Source organism: Orbicella faveolata, unplaced genomic scaffold, assembly GCF_042242905.1.
Source record: "Orbicella faveolata isolate gen_17 unplaced genomic scaffold, um_ofav_v1 contig_48, whole genome shotgun sequence".
Taxonomy (NCBI): domain Eukaryota; kingdom Metazoa; phylum Cnidaria; class Anthozoa; order Scleractinia; family Merulinidae; genus Orbicella; species Orbicella faveolata.
In genome coordinates this window covers 14,579,106-14,600,137 of record NW_028301578.1, presented here as the reverse complement: position 1 = coordinate 14,600,137, position 21,032 = coordinate 14,579,106, and the positions used below count along the sequence as shown (strand labels likewise).

At 39.1% G+C, this 21,032-nt stretch overlaps 1 protein-coding gene across 1 annotated transcript in view; it reads right to left on the bottom strand.

Annotated features, from left to right (window-relative positions):
* The window catches only part of LOC110044840 (uncharacterized), a 31,155-nt gene extending 11,700 nt beyond the window's left edge, over positions 1-19,455 (bottom strand). The window contains exons 1-20 of the mRNA XM_089280933.1: positions 19,441-19,455; positions 19,303-19,354; positions 17,578-17,973; positions 16,663-16,749; positions 15,325-15,638; positions 14,627-15,193; positions 14,258-14,396; positions 12,863-13,003; positions 12,237-12,565; positions 11,515-11,653; positions 10,532-10,645; positions 8,363-8,485; positions 7,508-7,630; positions 6,364-6,489; positions 4,605-4,733; positions 3,798-3,920; positions 2,936-3,058; positions 1,584-1,706; positions 1,116-1,286; positions 275-384 (exon numbers count right to left, since the gene is read on the bottom strand). Of these exons, the coding sequence (XP_089137059.1) occupies positions 275-384; positions 1,116-1,286; positions 1,584-1,706; positions 2,936-3,058; positions 3,798-3,920; positions 4,605-4,733; positions 6,364-6,489; positions 7,508-7,630; positions 8,363-8,485; positions 10,532-10,645; positions 11,515-11,653; positions 12,237-12,565; positions 12,863-13,003; positions 14,258-14,396; positions 14,627-15,193; positions 15,325-15,638; positions 16,663-16,749; positions 17,578-17,973; positions 19,303-19,354; positions 19,441-19,455 (3,444 nt within the window). The remainder of the gene's footprint in view (positions 1-274; positions 385-1,115; positions 1,287-1,583; positions 1,707-2,935; positions 3,059-3,797; positions 3,921-4,604; positions 4,734-6,363; positions 6,490-7,507; positions 7,631-8,362; positions 8,486-10,531; positions 10,646-11,514; positions 11,654-12,236; positions 12,566-12,862; positions 13,004-14,257; positions 14,397-14,626; positions 15,194-15,324; positions 15,639-16,662; positions 16,750-17,577; positions 17,974-19,302; positions 19,355-19,440) is intronic.
* Positions 19,456-21,032: the final 1,577 nt, after the last annotated feature.

Below are 21,032 nucleotides of genomic sequence, written 5' to 3'. Positions count from 1 at the left end.
ACGGCGCAGAGCAGCGCAGTTTTGTGCAGGGCAGTTCAGTGAAATATTGCAAAGCAGAGTTCAATTCTGCTCAGCTCAGTTCAGTTCAGATGAAGTCACCTTAGCCTATTTCACTTTAGCTCAGTACACTGTAGTGTATTACAGTGCAGTGCACCTGAATAAAGTGAAATCAAGTTACATGACAAAATGAAGTGAAGTGAAATGTAGCGTATTACAGTGGCTAAAATGAAAAAAAAAAAAAAAAAAGAAAGAAAAACAGGAAAACCAATTTTACACTGCTGATGATTGTATTCTCACGCTCAATGTAAAGCTGACTTTCTGGGTTAGCGAGATCTTCATCCCAGATGTCATTTATCAACTTGACCTTGTAATTTATCTCTTCGGCTGAAAAAAAAGGAAATTAAAGATAAAACAAAATTCATGCCAAATGAATGACTATAACGGGTGCAAATAAAATTATACCAAAATTTGGTGCAATTGGTAATCCCAATCATTGTACCCTTCAATTAGTTTAACGCAAATCTTTCTTGGCAATCCAAATATGTTTCATATATTCTCTTTCATATACTTCCACCATCTACAAGTGGACTACGAATTCACAGGATGGGCAGTTCTCAGTTGGCTTGATAGCTGAGTTCCAGGTGCTCTGCATCGGTATCGCAGGAATGATCGATTCGAATCCGGTTCAAGGCTGAAGTTTTGGGAAGCTTTATTTTCACAACTATCTAAGTTGCGTACATGGGATGCGCGATGGCCTTATGCAGGGTTAGTCCACTGGACTCCGGAGCGAGCGGTCCGGGCTCGAGCCCTGGCCGGGGACATTTTGTTGTGTTCTAGGGCAAGACACTTATCTCTCACAATGCCTCTCTCCACCCAGGTGTATAATATAAATTGGTACCGGCGAACTTAATGCTCGGGTAACCCTGCGATGGAATAGCATCCCATCCAGGGATGTAGTAGAAATACTCCTAGTCGCTTCATGCTAAACCGGTACAAGCTCAGGCCTGATGAGCCACTTGGCTCGTAAGCAGACGTTTTTGAGTTGCGTACTTAACTCCCTCATGTCTTTAAAGAGCCCCCATTGGTCAAATCAAAATGCCAGCAAAAATAAATACCTGGACAACTGTCCATATTACAAGGCTTGGTTTCCGTTTCTGGACCTGTGCAGTCTTTCCCGCCAAAAGCTGGTTCAGGATTATCACACTGGCGCTTTCTTGTCTTGTTTCCACCGTTACACGGTTTGTTACAGTTAGGCCATGGAGACCAGCTACTCCAGTTGCCGTGAACTGAAAATTAAGTTAAAAAAAGCCAAGGACCAATGATAAAAAGATGAACTGGAGATAAAATAAAGTGAAAAACGCTGAACTACATTTTTCAAGACAAACACAGTACATTACAATATTTCGAGAGGAAGGCATATCAGTCTTAGCAACTTTTCATCCGGATCCTCTATCCTGGTCGAAATGGAATTTGGAATCATCATCTACTCCCCCTAACGTCACTTTGACGTGATGCTGAAAGTAACTCTTGAACTGCCGAACTGAACTTGAACTGGGCAGTGGAAGCTGACTAACTTCTCTCACCTATTTTATTTTCACAAGTATCACCACTGTATTCTGAGGAGCAGTTGCATGTGAAACTTTGTTCATTAGTAGCCCTTGTACAGTTGCCATCATTTTGACAAGGATTGGGAGAACATGCGTCATCTGTTGATAAATGTTAATAACAGACATCAATACCTTTTCACACAACATTTCAGTCAAACGCAAAAACTTAATTTAACGTCACTACTTTCGGTATTTGTGATCTCAAAATTCTTTAAGAATATGAAGTAAAAGTGTGCAAGTCTCTTGTAAGAAAATGTGCTAAACGAGCAATGATATACACTAAAAACCGGTGTAAAAAAACCTAGGTTTTTTTAAGTTAGCCTCCCTGGGTTCTAATATAAATGATGTTTACCCTGAAATCAGGCTATCCGGGTTCTTAGCTAGGTTCTCAATTTTTTTTACAAAACAACTTGAACTCATGGATGTCGCCTATATCAAATTATTCACAGTACAGTATTGTAGTGTGTTATAACATTGTCAGTGTTCTGGCTAGTTTTTGTTATTTTTTTTGCATCGCATGTGATGCACTGCATGATCTTTTTTTAAAAGACTATATTTTGAAAAAAAAAGAAAAAAAAAAGCCTGTATTGAGATTTTAGCCCAGAATGCTCCTTATTTGAGGGCTTCTCAAATGGAAAGTTTTAGCCTAACAGGTTCTTAAATTTTACGTTCTTATACGTGGGGGTTTACTGATGCAGGTACAATGCTTAACTCTTCAGCGACTGTCTTAACTTCGGGCTTGAAGCTGGTGGAGTTCGGAAATATTGGTTTTGGCGGAAGCGAATCAGGTGAGAATTTCCCGCGCGTAGTGTATTTGCACGCTGTAGACTAGTATGTTACCGTAAAACCTCGAATTAGTTCCTCTCCTCAAATGAGCACCCCCTTCCCCTTTTTTATGGAAGATTACTGAGACAACAAAGGTTGTCTAGTTTTGGTTGTGCTCAATTACAAGGTGGTGATTCATATTGACTCATTCAAGCACTGCACATTGACCGTCGCAACGGATGGTAAGTGAGGTTCTACTGATCTTTGTGCAGCAGACCTAGATCGGCTAAACTGAAAGGGGTTATGTAGTTCTTCAAGAGAGACAGGATCCTTGTGAGACTTCTGAGGGACTAACAGATACATGTATTGCAAAACAAAACCAATCATATCTGACCACGATTTGCGAAAAATGAAATGAGCAGCCCCCTCGATTAAGCGTCTCCCTCGAACAAGCGTCCCGCGTCTTCTCTTAAATTTGAAATAAGCGCCCCGGGCACTAATTCGAGGATTTGCCGTATCTATGAAGGTCAGATGTTGGGCAATACAAGAAATATGTATATCACCTTTCAGAGCGCCACAATTGAAACCAATATATTCTGAGGTGCAATTGCATTTAAATCCCAGCAAGTTACTAGCCACAGAACAGGTTCCACCATTTTCGCAAGGATCGTCTAGACACGGATTATCTGTTATCAACAAATCGAAACTCGGATTAAACACAGTAGTTGATAAGTTTTTCATTGTATAGGCTTCATTAAAAAAAGAGGCTTAGGCTTTTCTGAGAAAACGAGAAAGGTTTGGATTCAAAAATGTGAAAGTGAAAAACAATAATTGATAAATGATATTCAAACTCTTTTCTACGACTTTCTATTGATTACAAGAACCATCTCAATATATGTTACAAATTGTAACATCGAGAAATGGAACACGATGTATACATATTGCAAAAAAAGAGTTAAAAAACAATGCGAAGAAATGTAAACGGTCAGCATTGGCGGTATAATTTTACTACTGAATTATCCTTATCAAAAAAAGGGTTTTACGTGTTTTTTCCACACCAAACTAAAACAAGCAATTTCTATACTGCGAACATCGAAGAAAGGGAATGAAAAGATTGAGAAATGCGTTTCTCAAATTTATTAATAATTCATCAAGTTTAAACAAAGGAAATCATAACCGTGACAGTGTTTTGATATCTGATCTTAATTTACATAGATTTTTTAATGATTTTATTTCTCCGTTTTCTTCTTAGTTTTAGTTTCGATTGAGAAGATATATCAAACATTCAAGGCGATGTTTGAGCAAATTTCCAAACACCTCATAGTTTGTAAAAAATACTCCGTCGCGCGTCCGATTTTCAACTCTCTTCTCGGTGTTTGGAAATATGGTCAAACACGGTCTTTCGTGTTTGATGTATTACATCACCTTGCTGTATACCACAGTTTAGACCAATGTAGCCTGAAGGGCAACTGCATTTAAAACCTAATAAATTGCTGTCTGCTGAGCAGGTTCCACCGCTCAGGCAAGGCTCGGGAGAACATGGGTCAACTGTGGGAAAAAGTATAAAACAGTTTTATGACGTCATACAAGGTCTTTGCTTCCGCCATTTTGGATATTGATGTGGAAAATAGCAGAAAACTGTTTTATGACGTCATATGAGGTCGTTAAATCCACCGTCTTGGATTTTGCTACTTCTAGCTTTTGCTGAAAAGGAGACTTTATCCTGCATTCTGGAAAGCAACGTATCTGGTATCTGTAGTAGCAAACTTCCAAAAACTCGGAAAACTGTAATGGACTGGAGTAACTAGCTGGCAGCTAGTCCGACTAAACACAGCTCTGAGGATTTAATAGGAACTGCCATATTATTACTTAAATGCTATTTATTACTTAACTGCCATATTATTACTTAAATGCTATTTTCGGAGCTGGAATGAACTGGGCCAGAGATAAGGAGGAGAGACGTAAATAGTTTGATGGTAAGCAAAATCTTTATGTAACGAATTCGTGGCAGCCGGGCAGGGTAGTATTTACTTTATACTGATGTAAATTAACATGTATTGCACTGCCAACAATGCTTATCAAAGCCTCTTGTTACTCTCAAAGTTACACTATCCCTTATTATATTTTATTGACCTGATATGAAGTATTTATTTACTAGATAATATAAGACTCGAAGATATACTCAGGGAGAGATATTCTATACTTAGATTGCTTTTTAACATTGTGTATCACCTTGCTTATGTCTGCAATCATAACCAATATATCCGGGAGGACAATTGCATGTAAAGGATGGCCAGTTACTGTCTGCTGTACAGGTACCTCCATTTTGGCAAGGATTAACGTCGGCCAAACATAAATCAGCTGTGGAAAAATGACTGTTAGACTGCTGTTACATAGTTTTGCTTCAGATGGAAAATGTTCTCGGAGTGTTTGCTTGTTCAAAAAAAATACATTTTCGAGAGTGAAGTGACCTTAAGATTTATTCTCTTTGACCAAAAAATATGCTATCCCATATTTAGCAATTATTCACCGACACTGAGGTGAATAATTCTTTTAGTATATACCACACAAGCTGAATATGTGTGACAAGCGGTCGGAAATTTCACAATTTCACGCGCCGGCTGCTCGGAGGTGAATAGTACTTGTTAATCACCTCCGAGTTAACCAATCAGAGCACGCGAAAAGCACTATTTACTTGTGTGGTATATACTAAATAAGAATATTATTTATTTAAGTTCGCCTAACTAGAATACTTACTTATATACATTAAAAATTCATTAGGCAGGGAGACCACTACAGCGTAGCCAATTACAGTGGATCACAGGGTAGTGATATCCAAAATATTCAAAAAATGTAGTGATCTATAAATCTCTATTAATTAATCGATACAAAAAATATGACCTTTATAAACGCGCACAACATATTAATAAAATATATCTGTTAATTCCTGTATAATATCAACGTGCGTGCATTGTTTGTTTATCCTTATAGGCAATTTCATATTTCTATTTGACAATAAGATTATGAGTTCGAGATTTCTATGAGGTGATGGTTAATGAGGCCGAAGGCCTCATTGAAATCTCGAGCGAATAATCTAATTGCTTTAGTAGAATTCTTACGTAATTGTCTTCAGCTAACCATTTCCAATTGTTTTGGTACATTGTATTTAACTTTTCACTTTAGGAAAATCGCTCGGACTGCATTGTCGTTTGGAATTTCCTGTTGTGTAGAGAAGTTTTCAACATTTTGTAATTTTTTTGTTAAGTCATGAACCGTAAATGTCTTTCTTTTGGTCTTCTCAGCTTTAATTATCCATTTGTATCTAAATATTCTTCCATAACTTCGCAAACGCTATTTCGCAGGCGACTTCCAGGCACTGCACTCTGATAGCTGTTAGTATACGAGTAGCTCATCTAATCAGATTGCAGCATTTGCATTAGTATACGAATAGAATTCTTCTAAGAAATGTTAGTTTATCAGGCAGACTATTAGGTCGAACTGAATTTGAAACTTGCATGTGCAGTTGTGCACATGAGCTACTCGTATACTATCGGCCATTAGGGTGCGGTGGCTGAAGGTCGTCTACATAATGACAACGTTTTCTGGTTTCTCTTATGTTTCGCGGAAGATTTAGAAATATTACGGGACAATTTAATTCTGAAGAAAGGAAACTAAAGAAAGGAAACTGACGGTTATGCGACTTTAAAACGTCACAATTTCTCAATGAACCGATGAGTGCGCGTGAACAACTGCAAGTTTCCAAACACAGTTCAATCCGCGCTATTTGATAGAGCGGAAGTTTAATATTACGTTGAAAAATTTTACCACCGAACTTCTTAACTAGGAAAGATAGCGTACAATGAAAACCTATAGTGCACTAACTTATAAAATAATATTTTCCATTCAATGAAATTTTAAACACTTTAAAACTAGTCAGGAATCTGATATCCAAGGGAATCGTGTTTTTCCAATTTACTGAACAGATCCTCACCTAGCTGTACGCCGGCGCAGTTATACATAAGATCAGCTCCTATGCAGCTGCATGTGAAGCCCATCACGTTGTCTTCCGGTGTACAAGTTCCCTCATTCAAGCACGGATTGACCGCACACGGATCGCCTGTAAGAGAATCAGAGCCCAATTTGTCAAACTCATTAATAACTCATCAATTTGTAACAGAGGAAATTATGACCGTAACGGTCATTTTGGACATCTGTTATTAGCATAGTTTTTTTACGATTTTATTTCTTCGTTTCTCCATAGTTTTGGTTTCTATTGAGAACAAATATCAAAAAGACAGTGTTTGGCCACATTTCCAAACACCTTGAAGCTCGTCAAAAATACTCCCCTGCGCGTCGTATTAGGAATACTGGTCAAACACGGTCTCTCGTGTTTGATATATTACTTCTCCAATCCTCGATCAGTTCCTTGAACCTCCCGATAACTCGAACAAAAAGACGACTCCGTTGGATTTCTGTCATTGTAACTTTAACTTCATTATTTCCAACCTCTAATTTCTCGAACCAATTTTCGTTCTCACTATGGGTTCGAGAATCGGGATTTATCTCTAATTCCAGGATAATGTTTAAATACATGTGCTAGAATTGATGGAAGTGAGGGAACCTGTAAAGTCCTCAACACTATCTTAAGTGTTGCTATTACTCGCTCTCTATTGGGACGATATGTGCTTACACTGTTTTTCTTATTACTATTTTTTCCTTGTGTAGTTTCGTCGGCAGTCATAACACGATTATTCATGCTGCTGTTGTTGTTGTTATTGAATGTTTATAGTGGTCGATGCGCTTAGGTACTCCTAGCTATTTCTTAGGCATGCCACCTGAACTCAAAGAAAGAAACATTTCAAATAAACATAATAGGCTTAAAAACCACAACTAGCTGCAGCCAGACCAGTTAGCTATTTACAAGCATGACCGAGGAGTTGAACTAGGGTCTACCGAGAAACAACTCAGCTTAGTGGTCAGAGCGGGACTTGAACCGGGTCCCACCGGGACCGCGACCACCGGATTTCAAGTCTGGCACTCTAACCACTCGGCCACGCTGCCTCCTTTATTCGTGTGAAGCACTTTCTTTTCCGAAATGTCCCTTCAAACTGGCCATGATCTTTGAAGAATATTACCTATTTCTGTGCCACAGTTGAAACCAATGTATCCTGATGGACAACTGCATGTGAAATAAGGCCAGTTACTGTCCGCAGCACAGGTACCACCATTCAAACAAACATCGAGGGAACAAGGATCGGCTGGTGAAAAATAAGAATCCGTATCAGAAGAATGTAGCTGAGGTAACTGTACTGCCAATTTGATATTCATTCTCAGATGTTCCCGAAAAAATTTCATTACAGTAAAGAGCCCGTGTCGAAGAACCTACATTTCTTGAAGTCTAGCAAAATAGGTTCTTGTATTTTGGGAAACTTATTGGCAATTAAGATTAAGTAGGTTCTTATTAGGTTCTTAATTTCTGTCAAGGAGATATAGTTCACCCGAAAAATATAGAAAAGTGAGTTTGGTTCTTAACTGTACAGTATTTATTGAGCGTATGCACATGACGTCATGGCAGCCATATTGGTGTTCCAAAACAATGAAACGGCGGCCATGTTGGTGTACCAAACCAATCCTGTGGGAGTTGAACTCTTTTCTTATGTAAACACTTTCTTTTGTTCCAATAAATTTTCATGGCTGCTAGACACCTGAATGCATACGCTCTATTCATAACTGTGTTATGATAAGCCTAACACGTGTACAACTGATTATAGTTTAATTATTACGCAGTGTTGGCTCTATAACAAGAGTTTTTAATTTAGCGGTAGCCCACATATACGAGCTTGCTTGATCTGGCTTGGCTAAGCAGGTTCTTATATTTTTGGGGGTTTTAAAATGGAAAATTTCTCTCAGCAGGTTCTTAAACCACTAGTTTCTTACACTCGGGATTTTACTGTAATATGATTGTAAGAGAGATAATCTGCGTTCATTACCAAGCTGGGTGCCACAGTTGAAACCAATGTATCCGGATGCACAACGGCATTCAAAATAAGGCCAGTAGTCAAGCGTTGAGCAGTTACCACCATTGAGACAAGGATTGGACAAGCACTGATTACCTGTTAAAATAAATTAAACAGAGACTGATTACAATAAAGAACATTTTCTTGTAGTGATGATTGTCCCATGTTACCATGAAATCCAGTAAAAAGCAAAGAGGAGAAAAATATAAAATACTAAAGAGATCGAAGAAAATGGAAAACTTCCTTTTCTAGACTGTTTGGTAAGCCGCGACAACAACGAACTACGAACGACAGTGTACAGAAAACCGACGCATACCGACAGATTACTTGACGAATCATCCTGCAACCCGACTTCACACAAAGCCACGACTATAAAGACTTTGACGAGACGAGCGCAACTAGTTTGTGACACACCGGACAGCTTACGTGACGAAAACAGATACCTTGAACGTGTTTTTCACAAAAACAACTACAACGCTGACTTTATTAGACGAAACATTTACCGACCTACTGAAGCTGACGCTACGAACAGGAATCCTACGCCTGTTACTACAGTGACTATACCTTACATTAAGGGCACTTCTGAGACCATCTCACGGATCCTACAGCCCTACAACATTCGTGTAGCCCACAAACCTACAACTACGTTACGACACTTACTGACCAACGTGAAAGACAGAGACGAACCTAACGACAGACAGGGAGCAGTTTACAAGATCAAATGCTCCGACTGCCAGGCTTCCTACATTGGTGAGACTGGCAGAAACCTTAACACGAGACTGACTGAACACAAACGAGCCACGAGAAATGGTGATGCCAACAATCACATTGCTGTACATCATCAACTGACAAATCACAACATTGACTGGGACTCTGCTCAGTGCTTAACCTACAGTACAAACTATTTTCAACGACTGACTCTAAGCTGGTACACTAACCTAGAACAAACGCCTCTTAACAGATGTCAATAACTACCGGCGCCTTACAAACGACTTATCCACGACAGAAACGAAACCGACAAACGGACTTCTAACAGACCGACTTAACAATAACTAACTAACTTTACACCAGTCTTTCAGCCAATACCATCATGGCTATACTGACCAATCACGTTCAACGGACCAGACTTATAACATCATCGACTGACAAACACTATTCACTTGACTCTGAAGATGACTTCCGCTCAGGTTGTCGAAATGTCAGTCACCAACAACAGTTTTTTTCAGAACTACACTCACCCGGACGATCACACAAGAAATAATTCACATGGCACAAGTCAGGCGAAGTTTTTTTGGCCATGTGTTCTTAGGAAACCCATTCACAGTACTTGTTGTCATCTGACACAAGAGTGTAAATCCAGTAAATTATTCAAGCGATGTAATAAAATGTAATTATAATTTTATCTACTGACTGATATTTAACTAGCTTTTTTTCCTCTCATCTTATTGTTATTTTTGTCATGCGTTTTATACATGAGCCCCTGGTTTGGATACCGAGGGCAACCTTTACCCATGCATGACATTAATGAATTGATTGATTGATGGATGCTGAGGGAGGGATTCAGAATTTTGAAGCTGCAGAATGTGGGATGTGAGAATGGACAAAGCATCATGGATTGGCAACTCGTCCAGGAAGGGTGTCAATACTTGAAGCGAAATCACGACACAGAAACAGGAGTCATTGAGTGCTAGAGCACATGAATGATCAGGTTCCTTCATGCAATAATCATTACAATCAGGACAGGACTCGTGGATTGCTTGGATTTGTACGGTCTTCACCTGGCCTTAAATTACATAAGATTTCTGCGATCATGCACGTGGTGAGCAGACAGCGATATCACCGAGTTTAAACTTACGGTATCCCATTCAACAAAGCTATATATTAATGTATTTACTTTTGAGTTTCAAGTTTTCCATTTTTTTACAATTGTAACGTTATGACTTCACTGATCAAAATATTGGTATGGTGAAGGTTTGACTGTATCCTAAATTATTACTATTTTGTAAGAGCATTGAGATTTTACTGATGTAATGCGCTTATTGTTAATATTATTATAATTATTACAATTATTGTAATAATTATTATTACTGCCATTATTATTAATAAAAGGATAAAAATAATTATTATTATCATTATTGTTACCAATAGCGCATGTATAGCCATGATATTCTGACGGACAAATGCACGTGTAACTTCCTCTTTGGTAGTCACTGACACACGTGCCACCATTCCTACATCGATTGACCAGACATGAATCTGAGGAAATTCAGAGATATCAAGAGAGAATATGTGATGGGAAGATAATCATCCTACTGAGTATGTAACAGGCATATCCCGCAGCAAATATAGCTGCATTTGTATAATAGATAACAAACTGATCAACTGTGGATTTGACTTGGCACTTTATTACTGAACAATGCCAAGTCAAATCCCCATTTAATCAGTTTGTTATCTGTTAAAATCACGCTCTAGTTTACTATTGAGCACATGGATTGAGCACATGGATTGAGCACATGGATTGAGCACATGGATTGCATTACATTGAGCACATGGATTCATCTATGCATCTGTCCACCATTTGATAATTAGTAAGAACCAATCAGAAGACTTCTTACACATTATGTTAATTCAAGAATTAGACCTCAGGCTCTTTCAACTTCTTTTTCTAGGCGCGAAGAAGCTTGTTAGTTACAGACAGATTTATCCCTCATCGATTTGTACCCTTAACCTTTTACGCTTAAAGCAAGTGTTTACCCGCTTCAGGCTACCCGGGTTAATTTCTTGGCTCTCCGGGACCGGGAGGTCTTTGAAGCTAAGTTTATAGCCATTGAATTTTCACAGGATGACTTGCCACATTGAAAATGGCCAATGTTACAGGATATGTTACCCAAGAAAAGAAAATGTACGCAAAGTCAAATTTTTCGGCAGGTTCACAGCTTTCGACCGTTTCACACGGCTTCCAATCAGCGAGCGAGTAGTTTGCCTTTTTCTCAGCTGTCACGTGACCTCGTTTAACCACGTGAAAATAAGGGGTTGAATATATGGGTGGGGCCTCGCCTCCATTTCTGTTTAGAGAGGGACGTTGTTACCATATCATTTCAGATAAGGTGAATATTAAAACGTACCTAGACAGCCATAGAGCTCTACCCTCATAGCTATGCCACCAATCCAAGCCAATGGAATAAACTTGATGTAATTTACCCAGATTGGTGGGATTAACTGATGAGACACAATGGTAGTGCGGTCTGTGTTTCCGGCAAACTCCTGCATGAATCGGTAAGAAGAAAAATTGTTAGAAGGGCGCTATCATGAGGATACTCGGCTTTGAGAATGATTTAGAGAACTGGTAAAATGGGAGTCATATTGAAGCATGTACGCCCGAGAATCTGATCGCAAACCGAGAAAGTCGATCAGCCTTTTTTAAACTTTTAACATTAATTTTTGTGGAAGTGCAGTAGCTTCATGGTTAGTGCGTTCGCCTCAGATCGAGCGGTCCGGGTTTGAGCCCTGGCCGGGGACATTGTACTGTGCGTTATAGTTTGAGGAGACCACTGAAACCTAATTACATTCAGTTTATTCTCCCTTTTAAGCAACAAAATATATTAATATCTTCATCTTGGTTTTCGGGGTACATGTTTCAGCGAGCCTATTGCCTGTGTAAACACTAATGACACATTTAAAAACTCGATCCAAGGCATCAGCTTGAAATACTTCGCGCGGGCATTCAATATAATTCAATGAGGCACGCTAAGGCATCCCTTAGGAGGGATGTGGCCATGAAATGGTAACTGTCTCATGTCTTGTATGAAGCTACTATACAAGGGAAATGGTAAAATTCAATAATCACCTTGAATGGGCCAGATTGCTGTAGATCCTTGTAGTATTGCACATTCGTTCTCCATCTCCAATACTGCAGCTTGTACTTTGTCACCCATCGGCTGCGCTCCTCTAACCCTTGTGTTGCTACAGCAGTTATTAAAATATACCACTGGGGGAAATAAACCTGTAGCCACGCATTGTAGTCTTCGTCCTTTGCAATCCAAGTTCCTTGGGAGTGTTTTGATTTTTCCAAGTTAAGTCTGGCCTGATCGGATCTCGCTATTGTGGCTCCGCTTGAAGCCGACATTTGCCACGCCTTACTTGCACCGGTTTCCATACCAAGGGGTCCTTCACAAGCTATAGATTTTACGGAATACTAGTCACAGATATTATACCAGGGGAAAACTCATTTTGGTTTGATTATACCTATTATATATCGTATCTGTAACAAAATACTCAATTCTCATTGTGTCTACGCTCTGCTATGTCACGTAATTGGTACACGATCGATCATGTAGGTGTCTAATTAAAACTGTCCAACTACACGGGCCACGCGCCACGCACGACGCACGACGCACCACTCACCACGCCCCATGCGGCGTGCGTTACGCGCCACGCACCATGTCTAACGTTGTCAAACCCTGAGCTCTTAGAAATCCACAAACCTGTTATCTTTACCTTTATTTGTTTCACAAGTATCACCAGTATAATCTGAAGGACAACTGCATTTAAAATTTGTTGTGTAGCCACTGGTACAGGTGCCGCCATTTTGACACGGATTGGACAAACATGCATCTGAAGGAAATTGAATTCAGGGATAACAAGAGAGAAGTCACAATTAGTAAAAAAAACTGGAGAGTCTGTGACTGACGATGGTGACCCGTATTTATTTGTAAGAGTATCCATTGAGAAGCACATTATTTCTATATAATCAGTTAAAAACAACTAGTACGTTCAGGCTGTCAGACCCAAAATGTGCGATATTTTAAATAAGTAAAATAAAACAAATAAATAAATTACAATATTTAGAGATGATGTCGCATCAGCCTTAGCTGGTTTTTATGCCGGTCCTCTATCCTGGTCGAATTGGAATTTGGAGATGTTGGTTTTTCTGGAATGAGGAAAAACGGCGAACCCAGAGAAAAGTTCTCGAAGCAAGGCGAGAACCAAAAAAAACTCAACCCAGATATGGCACCGGGCTAGAATCGAACCCAGGCCACATCGGTGGGAGGCGAGCGCTCTCACCACTGCGCCATGCCTGCTCCCCCATTTAGGATAAATATAGAAAATTTTTTGGCTTTCCAGTTTAGACAACCCGTCACTGCATTACATAAAACTTCAATAAAACGTATGGGTCGGAGAAGGGGAACTTCAAGTAATTCAAGCTGGTTCAGTCTCTCTTTTGCTCAAAAAGACGTGGGGAAGAACGCAAAGAAGAACAAAACACCAGTGAGCAGTTGTGTGAGCGTGCAAACGTGATATGCAAAGCCGCAAACTGCAAGTAGCGCGGGCGTCGGAAGACCAGCGAAAAGAGAAACTGCAATGGTCTCATACAGCATTTTTGAAGCCGGGCACTCTGGTGACGGAGTAATTCTATTGGTCGGTCCATGAAGTCATAACGCACAAAAAAAGAGACTGCTCGCAGTCTAAGTTAGCTCAAATTTCCTGATTTCAACTTGACAAGAAACTTAACGAAAACGATGCGGTTCTCTACCAACTGAGCGATCAGGTCAACTGAAACGTGATTAGTTTTTGAGTTGGTATTGACCCTGGAGAATGAAAGTAGGGAGGAGAATCTATGCAACATCATCACGTGTTTGATCTGCGGGTTAAAGATTCAATATGCAGTTGCGGAAAGAAAGGCTTCATGTACGTTTTCTTTTTGCTTAACTGCTATAGTCTTTTTAACCTCTCGCCTTTTCGCGGGTGTGAAGTGCCCATTTCAGAATTATCGTCCTTCACAATGATAAATATAGCATTAAAATCATATACCTTAAACAGATAGGGAAAGATATTGTGATTGTGACATGGAGAATCCTCTACAGTTACCTCGACACCCATAGAGCTCAACCCTCATTGCTCTGTAGCTCTGATATTCAACTGGACGAAAAAGGATGGAAGCTGCCTCGAGTGGTGGGTTTAGTGCGTGGTAAACAATCCTGTCTTGGTCTGTATTCCCAGTAAATACCTGAATCAGGGAAAAAAACAATTACGATCCTAAAAATCATGTCCGTACCTGTAATAATTTAAATTTTTGCAATTAAATTTAAGTTGTTAATAGAGCGGTTTTTAATTGAGTGTCTCCACCCAAATGTCTAAATGTGTACCGGCGAATTTAATGCTGGTAGGTAGCCCTGTGATGGACTAGCATCCCAACCGGGGAGTGCACAAAATAATATTCTTGTCTCTTCATGCTACAAAAACCGGGATAAGCTCTCGCCTGATGGGCCAATTAGCTCGTATGCAGATTTTACTTGCCATCAAATTGTTATTTACCTTGTACAAGGTTTCTCCAGGATCCTTGTAAAAACCTTTTTCCCCATTGGGTTTTGAGTACTTCAGCCTGTACGTCTTAACCCACTGACTTGCATCCTGCCGTCCTTGAGTAGCGATACCTGTTACTCTGGTGAATGGATAGCTAAAGGTAATGGTGAGAGTTGGTTTTTCATCGTCTGCTGCAGCTACCCAGCCTCCTGATACCCCCCCGGACGGTATAAAGTTAAGCCTGGCTCTACTGGCGCCGGTGTTGCTATTATGCACAGAAGATGCACTTATTTCGTCGTTAGTTATCGTACCATTCTCCATACCGAGAGCTTCTTGACAATCGGAAAAGTCTGTGGAATTGATAAAAAAAAAAGAAAGAAAAAAAAATGTACAGTCCTCGTTTAATAAATGTTTAATTGAGTCCAATAGCTCAACTTCCTTGACTGTTCGCAATCTAGACAAAAATAGCTCTAGAAAATTCCATTCTCGTCCCCAGTGCGGCTCGTTTTAAAATGTAGTTAGGAGTAGAGGAATTTCTGGCTCCGTAGTAGTCTGCGCATGCTCTGATTATTTAAGAAAATTTCTCAAACAATAGTGAGCCTTAAGTCGAGTGTAATTTGAATGTCTCGTACATTTTTCAGTCTCCTACCTTGCAAGGCGCTCGTGCTACAGTTATCACCAGTGTATCCTGAAGCACAACTGCAAGTAAACTCCCCAGAGCTACTGCTGCAGGTTCCACCATTCTGGCAAGGATTGGGTAAGCAGGGATCATCAGGTGCAGGCTCTATCAAAATTGAAAGAAATGTAAGCACACAAGTAAAATGGACTTTTCTGATAAAGCGCTCGGGTATTTTGAAACCTAGATTATAGTTATCATTTGGTATTTTAGAGCTTAAGTTTAGTTCGAATATATCGCGTCCAGTTCCTCTGTTACACATTCTGTAGCCTTCGAAAAGCAACTGACATGGAGCCAGCGAGTTGAACACTCCACTTGTACATTTAATAGTTGATACCGACCTCTATCTTGATTGAATTGGAATTTAGAAATGTTGGTTTTTTAGGAGGGAGAAAAACCGGAGAACCTGGAGAAAAACCCTCGGAACAAGGCGAGAACTAACAACAAACTCAAATCACATATGACACCGGGCCGGATTCGAACCTGGGTCACATTGGTGGGAGGCGAGCTCTCTCACCACTGCGCCAGCCCTGCTCCTCTAGATACATACCTGCGAGATTCTTAACCCTTTGAATACCAAACTTTCGCCAAAAAATACCATTTTTAACCGTTTAGTCAGGTTTTTTGGCCGCCATGACGCTAAAGAAGACTAAGTTTTGCTAAGAAAGCTTTTTTTTTTTACCAAAAGGTGAGATTTTTTCGAGGATTAGGTACAAAATAGAGCAATATTTCAATTCCGTGCATGCGCATAAGCCAAAATTTGGACCTTTTTTTTGCCATTAACCGTTCTCAATTTTGTTTGTACGTTTTGCCCCTTTCCTTTCTTTTTTTCTCGGCCCTTTTACTCTGGCTACCTTTTGCGTTGCATGTTCTTTCTGGCTGCCGTAAAAAGTTGGATGTTAATTACGGGCGAAGCCTAGAAATGGACCTTGATCAATCATAGGCGTAGTGGACTATTTTACTACCGTTTTTGCACCAAAACTGATAACGTTGTTTTTCGATTTGCGACGTCGGAATGTCGTCGATATTTAAACCTGACCATTGTACGGAAAGGCCTAGCCTAGTACTACTATCTGCTTATCAAGGATATCTGATGACTTTTAAATTGATGACGTCACAAGTGGTACAAAGAGCACGACCATCAATTACGCATATATGCGTAATTGAGGCTCAAAGGGTTAAGTAAAATATTACTTTATTTTTTTGAATAGGCGTTATCCTCTGCGCCGCCGTCGTCTTATGCTTCTTAGCAAATACCGCCAAACAGCGCTCAGTTGTTCGCATTATACATTACCGTTCACGCAATCATAATTGATTCCATTGTCTGACAGGACACACTGCTGATCTGCAGGACATTTATCACCATCACATTTGTCATCCGCTACCATGGAAACAAAGTGTTTAAGTTAGTGAACCTGAAGGTCCGGACGAGCGAGAGAGTTAGGTAATTATAATTTGTACACAACAAGTTAAAGGAGCAGTCCATGCAGTCGTCACGGGTTGTGCATTTTGAAAAGTTTAGGCGATACTTTTCAAGTTAGTCGTTTGTAATCCAAGCTAATTTCTCCATCCTTAACAATACTTGTTCCTTTATGATTTTCTAATATCTCTTTAGTGTTTTTCTATCTTAGTAAACTACAATTTCAGGTTTCCTTTAATGTAAAGGTAATTTTGTGCGTGTACAAGATAACTCTAATTACTATTATTTTCATACATTGAATTCACTATCTCTTTTCTGATTGGCCGAAAGCGTACAGTGAATTTTCGAAATCAGCGCCTGTGACGTCATCTAGCTGCAGATTATGCAATAATGATGTCAAGGACACTCAAGGTTACGCGTAATCTTGTCACGTATGACCGCGGTGCATGATTTCTAAGGGTAATCATGTCAAGTTCGCGGGCTTTGTGTTGCTTGCCGTCAGTGAAGAAGTAAAAACATGACTTCCATTCCATAAAACAATTATTAGATTTGGTTTTTGTGATATCCAGAACAATCAAGGTCTTGGCTTCCGGATATCAGAAAAATCTCATCCAATAATTATTTAATGTGACACAACTTGCATAAGATTAAAAACACTATTACTCGAATGGTATTTTATATTGGTAAATTAAACTTTTAAAAAGCATGCCTGAAAAGCAGCCTCCTCTCTCTTTTGTTGGAATATGGTTAATGTGCATTTTTAATTGCAAAGAAATCTATGATACATACCTTGGCCGTTAGTGCAGTAAGCCCATGTAGTTGTTGTGCATTGTCTTAAGGTGCCGAGCTTGTACAAGTAGAATACACCACAATTGATTACTTTAATATCCATGTTATTATTACAGGCTTTTCCCGGCGATTTAGATGCGCAAACCTTTTGAGTCACCTCACCGTCACTGTAAGCAGGATGGTCATCTGCAAGGTACAATCGAGTTTCTGTACCACATGAGTCTCGAGGAGGAGATGTTTTGGACGCTAAGGCATTTCCTGCATCTCCAGATATTCTGTACCAGATGTCCCAGTTTGTTATGTCAACATCATCGCAATTGTCCATGTGACCAATGAAGCTCACCGAGCGATCACCATCGGTCAGATTTTGATAAGAGCCATCTGCACAAGGATTTCCTGGAAGTAACGAATGAAAGGCGAAAACAATTAAATTATTTACTCACATAGAGGACAATTTGATCGGTATTGGTTATCGTGCTTTAAGCTTATCATGAAACAGTGGCGGATCAATGATTTTTCTCAGGAGGGGTGCACCACTAAGGAATGGTGTAACTGACTGGTGAGGTAAACAAATTTTGAAAGCGAATACGAAGAAGAAGGCTTCATCTCAGAGGGGATGCGCACCCCTGCACCCTCCCCCTAATTAATTTAAGTGTTTTTGGTGTGGCTGAGTAGTTGATCTGCAAACTAGCAGGAGTATATTTATCTACTGCCTGTATAGAGAGTTGCTAACTTTGCCAGCAGCCCCGCACCCTTAAGATTCGAATATCGGAAGTAAATATATAGTTTTTTTTACTATGTAATAAACAGTTTTTGTGGAAAAAAAAAAAAAAGTGAATAGGGAGATTAAGCAGACCACGATCGACTACGCCAGCGAGAACCTCACCAAACAAGAGGTTTAAATAGCACTGAGAACAATGGCCAATGCATTTGCGTTCTAAATCTTTGCACTTTTCTTAGAAAACGTCGTTAAAATCGGTTTCGTTTATTTGTAGAAAATCTAGTCATTAAATTTTCTTTATAATTTGCATGCAACAAACTTGTAACGATTCTCAGAAGTTAACACCATTTTGCTAATAATTTAACAGAGAGATCTTTAATTATCCTTTGTTGAAGGTTGGCTGGAATATCTAGAATTTCCTTTGTTAAAGTTCAATTATTTTCGATACTCCAGTTACTTAGTTCCTAAAGTATTTTCGTGCCAAATTTCGTGAAATTCTAACGAGTGGTTCTCGAGAAATAGCCGTATTTCCGAGGGTGCAATTTTTCATGCAATCGCACTTTTTTGACTTAATACGCATGCGCTGCATTTAACTGGGTTCTTTCGGTAACAAAGAAAAAGCTGAGAATTGTTGGGTTCTTTGCATCGTTACCTTTTCTAACATATTTTTGTGATAAAAGACTAAAGCTATCAATACACTGCGTTCAATTATAGAGAAAAATAGCACAGATAGTGCGGGTGTTGAGTAAATAAAATGATCGCTCTATTGACGGCATGTTTGTTTTTTGCAATCCTTGTGAACGCGCTGAATTACATCAGCAAAAGCGCGCGCGAAAACTGTGTTCGGTCACCTTAACTACAAGTTGTAGTAGCAGAACTACATGAAGTACATACCCAAGAAATGAATAAAAATCTTATGTTTTTTCAAAGACGAACAAAATGGATGACTTCGGTTCCTAAGTTTCTACATTATCTTCAATGGAAAACAATAAAGATGCATATACCTTCAACTCCCAAGTTACAAAGAAGACGAACACAGAGTAAAGCCAAGAAGAACTATGGAGTAGAATTTGATGTTGAAGACAATGTTAGTAGGGATAAACCAAGCCGTTTTCCCAGTTAAATTTTATAGTATTACTGACCTGAATTGCTTTCATCTTGACCTTTTAGCCATAAAGCAGTCTGATGTTTAAACGAAACTCCTTGGCATCAATTCATATCTATTAATAACAATAATTTTAACAATCACCGTAACTTTGTTACTCAGCAACTCGCATGTTCTAGACACACGTACGTGGTGAATAATTAATTGCCCAGAGACAATTTTATCATTTTTTTTAATCAGTGTTTTTGTAGTTTTTACTTCTATTTGATGATTAACTTTGACCTCTTTAACTCGTTTTACTTAATCTTTTCATTGTGGTACAAAAACGCTGTACCTTGTTCAAAACTGAAAACAAAACGGTATCTAATAAATACTTCTTTGGTCTCTAACATGGTGTTAATGTTTATATAACGTTTGCAGAGAACACTATGTGTGGCAGCCTTTCTGATAAATCTTGTTTGTCAGGGGCCCGTTTCTCGAAGGTCTCCAAGAGTTTTCGCACCCGAAGAGCCGTAGCAAAATTTCAAACCTTATGATTACAGAGCTTTTTTATTCACATATTCTTAATATGAAGTTTCAGGCGTGTACACCTCTCTCTGCTTTTAGATACAAATTAATTAAAAATTGCTTTGCGGGCCCGAAAAGTTTCCGGCGCTTTCGAGAAAGGGGCCTCAGGTTACATTTATTTCAGAGGAAGAGAGACTAAATAGCATACGGTTATATTTATCTTGTAAAATATTATCTTATTTGGACGAGAAAGGCTTCTGTCATGGTTGAAATTGACCAAATCGACTTTGTGCAGTTGTTTTGCGTACAAGAGATGCTATGCATATTTATCACTTGCGTCAATACATGAGAATAAATGTGCGGTGATTAATATAATAATATCAATTCGCGTCGTTCGAAAACTTCTGAAAATCTCAGTACAGGAATTCATAGAAAAGAGACTAAGTGAAGTTTTTTGTTAATAAAGGAATTTCCCTCCAGTTTATCGCACCAGATTTTAGTCTTAGCTATAGTGGGGGCTTATTGTCTACAATAATGGCTTGCTTCAACTTTCACCTCCTATCCGCAGCTGCTTTGTTAGCAACAAAAGGCAATTATAAAATTAAATGAATAAATTCTGTGACGAAGCCCCGTTCATACAAAGTGCATAGCAAGACACCCGGTGGTATAACAATGTCACTAGGTCAACTGTACTATTAATGTCAGACTTTTCATCTAAAACTAAGATTCTCGTCAAGCTCAATGAATCGTTGAAAAGAAGGAAGAAAACATGAAAAAAGCATACTTGCACGATGTATTGCAGTATAACTCGGCTAAATTGACCAAAAAAAATATGTCCATCCTAAACAAATTTTCATAACAGTATAGAATTCTATTTAGCGAAACGAATTTAGATGGTAAACTCTCATATATTTATATCACTAACCCACAAGGCTGATATGCAAGTCAATTATATTAATAATCAAATATGACAATGAGAAGAAAATAATGTTTATATTTACCAGCACGTACTAAACGAACTTGTTGAGACCATAACATGGAAAAATGTTATCACGTTTTAGTCCGTTTAACGCTTAAAACATTCTCTAATTAAGGGGATGGTTTAGACACCTAAATTCTGTC